Source organism: Dryobates pubescens, chromosome 1 (genome assembly GCF_014839835.1).
Source record: "Dryobates pubescens isolate bDryPub1 chromosome 1, bDryPub1.pri, whole genome shotgun sequence".
Lineage (NCBI taxonomy): Eukaryota > Metazoa > Chordata > Aves > Piciformes > Picidae > Dryobates > Dryobates pubescens.
This window is the reverse complement of record NC_071612.1, coordinates 11,143,340-11,153,431: the sequence shown is the minus strand read 5'-3', so window position 1 is coordinate 11,153,431 and position 10,092 is coordinate 11,143,340. Positions and strand designations below refer to the sequence as shown.

General features: G+C 50.3%; 1 protein-coding gene across 1 annotated transcript in view; it reads left to right on the top strand.

Moving 5' to 3' along the window:
- The first annotated feature begins 3,384 nt into the window (after window positions 1-3,384).
- Window positions 3,385-10,092, top strand: part of RYBP (RING1 and YY1 binding protein) — a 46,646-nt gene continuing 39,938 nt past the window's right edge. Inside the window, exons 1-2 of the mRNA XM_054180257.1 lie at window positions 3,385-3,589; window positions 4,554-4,679. Of these exons, the coding sequence (XP_054036232.1) occupies window positions 3,558-3,589; window positions 4,554-4,679 (158 nt within the window). The 5' untranslated portion in view covers window positions 3,385-3,557. The remainder of the gene's footprint in view (window positions 3,590-4,553; window positions 4,680-10,092) is intronic.

Genomic DNA, 10,092 nt, shown 5'->3' with positions numbered 1-10,092 from the left:
AAGGGGAATAAAGGGTGATAGGTGTGGTACTGAGGGACATGGTTTAGTGGTGACTTGGCAGTGCTGGGTTAACAATTGGATTTGATGATCTAAAAGGTCTCTTCCAACCAAAATGGGCTGGGATGCAGAGGGGTAATAATGCTCCATCTGTCTTATCCCAACATCTCCGTACCTGACATGAAGGATGTACTGACTACCAGCCAAAGCTTTGCTATGAAAAGCCATTTTGCTTGAGGTCCCAGCATGGGCTGTGACAGACAGTTTGTCCTGAGAGGTTTGTGCCCTGCTCTCATGGCTGCTGCGTGTGTCCCAGTGCTGTGTCTGTTGTGCCCTGGAAGCACCTTCAACCAGTGTCTCTTCAGGAGGTTTTTGTTGTTAAAATTACACATGGTGCAGGAAGGGAAGCAGTGGAAAGAAGTGGGTTAACAGAATCTTCTTGCAGTTGGGAGTGCTCTCAAGCAAGCCGTTGCACACAGTTGGCACTGATGAGAAAGTGGCATCTTCTGGAGTCAAGGGTGGGAATTTCTTCTTCAGGTGAATTTACCACCAGCTGAATGGCACTGTGGAGTCTAAAATGTTTAGCTGGAATGAGATTGGTTTGAAAACCTGTGCCACAGATCCATGCATGCACCTACAAATTCTCTCCAGACTGCAGGAGTTAATGAGGAGGAGTGCTCAACGGCTTGCCCAAGGCTGCCTGGTGAGCATGCGATAGCCTCGGCTCCACTGAAAATCCCTAAATGCTCAGTGGGGTGCCTTGCTCATGCCACACTGGTGAATTTCAAGGCCAGCAGGATAACTTGCTGTGCTAATACCATGGTGTTGAAGAAACACCACATCAAGGCCACTGTCATTTAGTTTGACTGTACTTTCAGCCCTGATCTCTGGCAATGGCTCCTGTCTTAGTGTCTGGAAGGGTCAGCAGGGAAGTGCTGCCTGCAGGATGCAGCATCCTAAAGGCTCGATTTGGATCCAGCTGTGAGCCCACCACCAGCCACAGCACTCCTCCAGGAACTGTCCATGAATGTAGAGACACCCAACTGTGGCTTGAAGTGTGTTTAACAAATTGGGAATAATCAACCTCCTGTTGCTGATACAGGATTGAGTGATGTCACACTCTATAGGGTTGCCAAGCTTTTAGCATGTGACTTTGGAAGCACTATTTGCTGTGGAAGGAAGGCTTCCAGGGGAATTGATAATAAAGGATGTAGTAGGTATTTGGAAAGAAAACAACTTTTGCTATGAAAATATCACATCAACCCTGAAACTTTTTGAGGAGAGAAACTGCATTCTAAAAATGAGCTGCAGCTTCTTCACAAGAATTCTGTGCCTGTGGTGGCTGTCGCTCTGCTTGATGCAGCAATGGGGAGCTAAGAGAAGTAGCTGTGGCAGAAAACAGGAGTCAGACTGCTTAGCTCTCCTCTAGAGCCAAAATGTCAGCACTTTCTGCCTTTCTGTGCTTCTTCTCAGGTTCTCTGCTGACCTCATCTCCAGACGCTGTGTTCTTGTTGTCCCAATAAGCATCATTTCCATGAAGTTCTGGTAGCGATTGCACACCAGGACTCTGCACTTACCAGACCCCGTGAGCACTGCTGAGCTACTGTTCCCACACAGATTCCCAAAGCAAACGTTACTGCTGTAATCTAAAAGAGCAAAAATGTTTGGAAAACAGCAGATGCAACGGGAAAATGACACTTCCTACATGTGATAATTCTGCAACCTTAACTCTGCCCTTGGAGTATGTCTGCTTCTCGCTGTATTGTTCAGGAACTTGCGCGGTGTAGAAAAAAAGTCGTTGGAAGTCTTCCTCTGTGCAAATCACAGCTAGAGCAGCTGTCAAAGGTGCCACCAAGGGTTAAATCACCTGTGTGGGGCCGAGGGGGCTGGGTAGGGTAAGTGGATTACCTTAAATACAAGGAGGTGACTGTCAGCATGATTTGGCTGTTAGGATGGGCTTCGGTGAAGGGGGAAAAAAAAATCTCTGTGGCTTGTGTGCACAGATCACTAAAGCTTTAAAGTGCAGGACATGGTTATGTTTCCCTCCTGCCATAAGCCACTGATACTGGTTTGTTTTGTAGGTAACGTTTTTCTTTATCTTTAACTTGTATTCAGCTATAGGTTAACTGTGTTCAGACTGTCCCTATCCTCAGCCTGCAGCCCTTGTCGTCATGCTCTTGGGCACAGCCCTGTGCAGCCCACGGGCATCCCTCCTGCCTGTGCTGTTTTCTTGCCTGGGCATGAAGTTTTCTCTTCAGTTGTCTTGGCTTAGTCGCCAGAGAGAAATTGGGAAAGCTCAGTGAAAAAATGTGTGCCCTGCCAGGCTTGCACTTGCGCAGCTAGGAGAGGTAGAACCAACTCTTGTCTTTACTCATGGCTCATTATCCCTGGCCTCCCCCACCTGTTCATTGCCCCAGCTCCTGCTGCTGAGGAATCAGCCCTGCACAAGAAGCAGCTCAGCAAAGAGGGCAAGGGCTTCTCCTCCGAACGTTGCCCTCCAGCTCACCAGTGTGTCCACAGGCCGAAGGGGGAGGGAGGAAACGCGAGGCAGGACTGCAGCTTTTTGAGAAATGTCACTTCTTGCCACCTTGAGAGTTTTGCAGAAGCGCTGCTTATGCTTTTGGCGGAGTGAATAGATCACTGAGGGGGTGACGGGGACGTTTCCGGAAGACTATGGCAGTGCTGTCAAAATGCCTTTGGCACTGTACGGCCTGACCCGAAGTGGAACGGAAAATCATAAAAGAGGCAGCCGCGGGATTCGTGAGGGCACAAAGAGCCTGTCCCGAGGAAAGGGCACGGAACAGGAGTTTGCTCCGGGCTGCTGCCCAGCCCTACCGGGTAACTTCCAGCGCAGCCGCCGGCGGGGCGAGGCATGCTTCCAGCGCCCTACCCCTCACGGAACGGCCTACGAAGCCCCCGTCCCCCGCCGCTGGTACCTGCTGCCCCTCCCGCTGTCCGGGCATCGCTCCCGCCCCGCGGGCAGGATGGGGCTGCCTGGCCGCCCTCTCTTCTCACGGGCTCCCGCCTGCAGCAGGCCACGGCCTTAGCCCCCCACTTCCCCGGGGGCACAAACAGGCGACCAGCCCTCCGAGGGGGAAGAGACGGGAAAGGAAAGGGCCGAGAGCAGCCAGCCCTCCCGCCGCGGCGGGGTGCCGGTGCGAGGGACAGCGCCCGCAGCGCTGAGCTGAGGGAAGGAGAGAGAGAGAGTGAGGCGACCCCGCAGGGGCTCCCGGCCGGGGGCGGGGGTGGGACCCGACGGGGAGGCGGTGCGGCGCGGGGGGCGCTCCCCGCCAGGGCTGGCGGCGGGGCCGCCCCCATTGGCCGCGGCGCGGCAGCGAGCTCCGCCCGCCGGAGCGGCGCGGCGCGGGGAGGGAGAGGAGGAGGGAGAGGGAGGGCGCCGGGCTGCGCTGCGCTGCTAGTCTGGAGCGGAGCCTGGCAGCGGCAGGAGCGGCGGCGCGGGGGTGAGGAGCAGCCGGAGCCCGCTGGACGGAGGCAGCCCCGTCCCCCTCCCCTCCCCCTCGCCTCTTTCTTTGTGCGCAGGGCAGGGGCGGCCCCGATCCATGGTCATGGGCGACAAGAAGAGCCCGACCAGGTGAGCGAGGGGCGCGGGGGGCGCCGGGGGCGGGCGGGGAGAGGCACCTAAGATGGAGGGAGCGCGGCGGGGACCACCCCTGCCCCGCCAGCGGTGGCTGGCCCGGCTTGGCGCTGGCGCGGCGGGAGGGAGGGGATGGCGGTGGGTAGGCCCCTGGCTGGTAGTTGCGTGCGTGTGCTCCGCCGCGGGGGAAGGAGGGGGGGACGCGGCGGCGAGGGGCTCCTAAGATGGAGGGAGCGGGCGGGGAGGGGGGCGGTGTGCCCGCGCCGCCCCGCCAGGTAACGCGGGGGGCCGGGGCGGAGGGGGGGACGGACGACTGCGGGCGGGGAAGGGCGGGAGGGAGGCTCCTAAGATGGAGGGAGCGTGGAAGGGCAGCAGCAGCGGCAGGAGGAGGAGTGCCGGTGTCTCCGTGCCTGCCGCCGGTGCCAGGGCTGGTATGGTGTGAGCGCAGCCATGGCGGCTCCGCTCGCTCGCACTCCCGCTCCGCGCACTCGCTGCTCCCAGACAAAGGGAGGTTTAACAAGGTGGAGGAGGGAACGCGCCTCCCAGCCTTCAAACTCTCCCACCCACCCTCCCACCCTCCCTCTGCGGGAGGGGGAGCGGCCCCCGACGCGGTGCGGGGGGCACCGGGGGAGGTGCCCGGCTCGGCTTGGCTGGGTTCGGCCCGGCCCGGCCCGGCTGGGCCCTCCCGCGGCTCGGGGACTGGGCCGGGGGCGGAGCGCGGCTCCGCACCGCACCTCTGCGAGCGCCGGCCCCGGTAGGTGTTTGTCGGCTGTTCCTGGGCGCGGGGCGGGGGAAGGAGAAGAGGCGCTGGGTTTCGGGGCTCTGTAACATGGTTTCTCATGTGTGTGTTTTCTTTCTCTCCTCCTTCTCTCCCTCCTCCTCCCCCCGCCTCTCTCCTCCTCCCCAAACACACACGTACACACACGCGCTTCCCCTCTCCCTCTCCCTCCCCCTCCCCAAGGCCGAAAAGGCAAGCCAAACCTGCAGCCGACGAAGGCTTTTGGGATTGTAGTGTGTGCACCTTCAGGAACAGCGCCGAAGCCTTCAAATGCAGCATCTGCGATGTCAGGAAAGGCACCTCCACAAGGTAGGTCCGCACCTTTCTGCACGGGTTTTGCTCCGCGCTGGGCTGTTCTGACTTGTTGATTTCTTTCCTTTTTTTTTTTTCCCCCGCTGTTGCTTGGATATCGGCTGGTTGCATGCCCCCTTCCCTCCGGTGCAGTCCCTTCTGTCCCTGTTCAAAAGCTTGTGGATTTTAAAAATTCTCTTTCAAGCGTTTAATTGGAGCTGGAAGACATGTTTCATGGATGTGGCAGCGACCTGAATCTTTTTGTTGTTCTATGCTTTTTTTGTTGCTGGTGTACAGAAGACCTCTTGGAGGTCCGCAGCAAGCCAAAAACGTTCTGACTGTGGTTTGGGGCAGATGTCTTTTCTGTGGTTTGGGTGGAGGTTTACCTGTGTTTTCGATGGGAGTGTAGAAATGATTTAGGATTAGGGAACCAGGAAGGAAACGTCTGAAACTAAAGACGCTAAAGAACAACAACTGCCTTCCTGTGATGTTGATCTCTTGGTGTCTGTTGTCATCCGAAAGGAATCGGCTTTGTGCTCAGTGTGGGCATGGTGCAGATTTCTGAAAGCTTTAGGTGTCAGGTCTCTCTGATTGCCTTGCTCTGAATAACTGGAAGTCTTTGTGAGGTGATGAAACTGACAGAGTAGTTAGTTTAATCTCAAAAAGCCCCCCAAAACTTGCACTGTTTTGCTTAATGGGTTCAGAAAATTTTGCCTGGAAATACCGCTCGGTGCTAAATGAAGCATGTGGTGCTCTTTTTCTGATGTGCTCTACCATGCTGACTTCTGATTTTGTTGATACTGTACCTTCCAAATTTGAGTTCCCATTGCTCTGTTCTGCCAAGGAAGTAGTTCGTAAGGTTCCCGTTGTGGAAGGCATTTTCATTTGAGTGAAGCTGTGTATTGAGATGCTCTCATCAGCAGGCTGTTTGCATGACTTGGCTGTCTTGACTTGATTGACAAAGGAGGTGAGAGAGTGTTTGGTTGGTTATTGTTCACAGTGTGCTGTAGACAATGCGAAGTGCCTACATCTTTAATGGGAAGCATGCTTTTGGGCCGTTGAAACTCTCTATGAATTACAGCAACAGAGTGTTGTAGTGCTTCACTGTGTGAGTTTTGCCATGCATGTCAGTTCCAAGTATCTCCAGGCTTCTCATAAAATATGCAGAGGTGTTGAACTTCAACCAATTTTAAGCAGCATAGTTACAAGCAGTGAATAAGGTTGAGCTTTCAGGACAGTAGCTGATTCTTCACTTATCCTGTTCAGTCTCGTTTTGTCATGCAACTAAACCTTCACAGCACTCTCGATTTCTGTGTGTTTCTGTTTTCCTTGGCTTCCTTGTTGGCTCAGGTGAAAGATGCTGATCCTGCAGGCGCCTGGTCTCTAACTGTGCTGCTAGAGTGTGTAGCCTTGCAGTCACCACAAGTTCTCGCAGCATCACGTCGAGCCATGTGCATGGGTGTTTGTAGGAGGAGAGCCTTAATGAGATGTGGGAACCCATATGGGTTGTATCTTGTGTCAGACTCGATCATTCTCATTTGGCCACCATGCTGATGTTCATTTTGAGAGCAGCAGCTTTCTCTCACATGCTCTTACTTCGGTGTCTTTTTGTTGTGTGGTTTGTTTTTTTTTTAATGACAATTTTCAAACTGTTTGTTGAGGTAGTAGGATGTTTTGCCTTTTAAAAGGGCTGTTAAGGAGGACAGCAGTGGATGATTTCGGGTTAAGAGCTGTAGCCTTACTTGCAGATGTGGTGCTCAGGTCTAGAACGTTTTAATTCCCTTTAGCTTTTAATGAATCCTTATGAATGGCTTCTAATTTTAATTCATTTAATTCATCAGCTTTCTATTCAGTTTTGCTGCTTTTTTAAATTGCTTTTGTTTGTGGAATTTGAGAAAGTATTTAAAACATTCAATGGACCATCATGTCTTCTTGCATATTTATATCATGCACGAATAAATAGCACTGAAAGCTGGAGTGACTGAATGTTGTGAGGGAGCCTCCTGTGTTGAGAAGACCTGGGAGGTCAGAGTTCTTTGTTGTGGTATTGCTTTGAGTGTTACAGTATGTGACGCACCAGTTGATGCTGGGGAAATTGTTGTGAATTTGTTTAAAAGAAATGACTGATGTGAAGATGCTTAGTGAGCTAGGACTGACGATTTGGCACTCGAAATGGAAGGTATCTGATGAGCTTGACTTTTAAGTTGCTATTTGATGAGTTGATGACACTTCTCCACGTTTAGAACTGCCCTACTTCATTAAGGCTTACTTCAGTCCCACTTACCAGAAATTTTATCAGACTTGCTTTTTACAACCCTAAACAAAGTTCTGAAAGAGACATCACAGATAGATATGGTGAGGCAGCTGCTTTTCATCAAATTACTGTGTGCAATTACAGCGTGCCCAGGGTTTTTTTTTTGGGTAAGATCTGGTATGACCTACTTTCTCCCCCCCCCCCCAGCATGAAGCTGGTTATTTGCTGTAGAATTTGTTTGGCTGATAAATATTCTCTGATTTGAGAACGAGTTAGGACATTGGCTAATTCTCACTGTTTTTTCAGACTCGATATAATCAGTTGGTGTGTGGGAGGGGTGGCTGGCAGCAGTTGGAAGTTTTACTTTCTCAGATCCAACTATCACCCTTTCCCTAAGATCTCATAAAAAGAGCTTCAAACACAGTGAGTTTTAGAAGTGACCTGCCAAGACAAAATCACTGTAGATGCTAAAGAGTTAAATTGCCCCTGAATCCTTTTTCAAGGGGCTGTTTATAAATATTTCAGTTGCACTTTTAAATAAAAATGAGGTCAAATCCATCTCCAGAGAATCAGGAGTTGTCGTGCCAAGATTACATTAAACCTGTAGTATTGTCTTGAATACGGCATGTGTTACACTATGTTACTAACTCCTTTCCTCAACCTTTCTTGCTATTTTATGGTTAAACTTTACTACACTCTATTTAGCCAAGTACCTTGAGTCTTTCCTACCATTTTCCTTCTGTGAGGATCATGGCAAAGATAAAAGCTGTGCTCAACATGTCATTCAGTTGGGCAGCACGATGATTTAACTGGTTAGCTTGGGAGTGAGCAGGGGTGATGAGTTTGCTGGAGTGTACAACGCCTTTTGTCTTTCCTAGAGGTTTTGTGTCTGTTTTATGGTGCAGGGAACTCAGCCACCACTTCCACTTGCTTCCTGTGGCTCTTCTGGTGATTTGCTTTCCTTACCAGCTCCTGCAACCAGGAGAAGTGTTTGAATTAAAACTTCTGCTGGGAAGTTTTCTCCACAGACACATTCCCTTCCAATAACTATTACTTCTTCAAATGTAGAAGGAAAGTTTACTTTGGATTTCCTAGGAATTTGAGGGCAGAATTTGGCCTTGCATTTCCCATCATGGGGAGCTGTGTGTTCCTGTTGGAAGGTAAGCAGTGGCTCCCTGGCTCCATTTGTTTTTCTTAATTGTTTTCTTGCTTATCTTCCCCTTTGCTTCTCTGATAGTTTACATGTGTTGTGTTACTGTACACCTCTTGTAGCTTCCTCTCTCAGGCATGGCCATGCAGAGTGTTTCTGCACAGGACTTCTTTCAGACATCATTGTGAAGGAGAATATTTCCCTCTCTGATTTCACAGAGGTAGTTAATATTTTCCTGTAGCTTTCCTTCTGGATAAATAGGCAAGTGGTGTAATGTGCTGGAGCTTCTCAGATGTTAATTTTTCTCTAACTTTAGGATAAGTGCTTTCCTTGCCTGAACTTCACATCCTCTAGCATGAATGTGCCTTGATTACAGAGAAGTGCACTAAAAAAAAGTTAGGGGAAGATGCAAGAGCAACAGCTGGATGTCTGGCATGTAAATTAACAGAACAGTGGGACTTCTGAGTACAGAATGAACAAGTTGTAGTGTCTATGTCCTCTGCAAGGCATGCACTTGATAAGCATTGCTGTTGTATCTGTTGCTTATAGCTGTGTGGCTTGGAGTTTGCATCAAGTGGTTTGAGCAGAGGTTTCTTTGCGGAGCGCTCCAGTTGAGCTTGCCGGTAGTGCTTCGCTCTTCTGCTATCCTTATTTCTGAGGGGAGGCTGAGCTGAAACTATTCATCAGAATTTTAAAGTTATTTTTTTCTTGTGTGGAACAAGTGTCTCAGGTATTTACCTTCGTTCCCCTTCAGTTCTCCAGAAAATTCCTTTGCGCATTTGCAGGATCTGTGTTGGCACCTTGAAGGACGTAAGCTACTGTCTGTGTCACTACTGAAAAGTATTTACTTGTTCTGCATCCAAGCTGGGCTGACCAGAATAGACACCAGATAGTCCTGCTATTTCTGGAATGAGGAATCAGGCTCATGATCCTGACCTCCATACAACTAATATATGCCCTGCTTATTTGCCTTCTATTTGCATGACTGTTCTTCTTAAAATGCTTTCTTTGGTGTGTAGCTGTGCTGTAGGTTGGAAGCAAAGTGGTTAATTTAGTTCTTTTCAGTTAAATAACTTGCACTTGGATTGAGGTGGGTTTTATTTAGCATCATACCTGCCCTTTAAGTGGGTTATTTTCTGTAAAAATGGAGTACATGACTCCATTGTCTTGAAAAAACTTGTTGTGGAAGAGATGTTGGTGCCTTTACTTTGGACTATTTTACTGGTTGTCCATTTGGATCTGTGGTTAAACCATCCCTGTATTTCCTGCTGATCGCTGAAGTTAAACGGCAGTTGCATCAGGTGGAGGGAGGCATGGTCTGCACCAGCCTGGAGTTATGGCAGTGCTCCAGGAGGCCGTTGAGGTCCTGGAGATGTGCCTCCTTAGGGACTGTTTTGCTGGTAATGGATGGGAACAGCGTAATTCTGCCTAGCTGGGCTTGAGTGTGGGAATGCACCGTACCCATTTGCAAAATGTTTGCCCATGTGCAAGGAGTTCTTGAGATCTCTCTGGTCTCCTACCTCATTTACCAGCATTGGTCAAAAGTTACTTTCAGAATTGGTGGACGAGTACTTTTGCTGCCTCTGGCAAACCCGCCAGGGCGGGTGAGCTAAGGACAGGAGGAGGCTTTTGCAAACCCAATACTTTACAAGCAGACAGTGCTGATGGTTCACAGCAAGCCTGAAATTCCAGGGCTCTGGTTTGAAGATACACGGAGTTTGACTTCATGACTTGTGTTGCTGTACCCCAGGTGCCTCAGCCATGTGGCCTGGGGGTATTGATCTATTCTAAACTGATTACAGATTTGTGCTATGCTTTTTTAAACTAGCGTAGAGATAGTGTGTGAGACTTCATCTGAGCAGATGAAGCTGTTCAGCTTCAGATTAGCTATTACCTGTCATCCTGGTGCAAGCATAACCCTGGCATAAGATCTGTGTCTTGTACTTGGGCTGTTTGAAAGCAAGAAGAGTGGTGTCCTGATTTGCTCTTTGCTGGTGTTTGGCTCTGGCACTAATGATCTCATTACC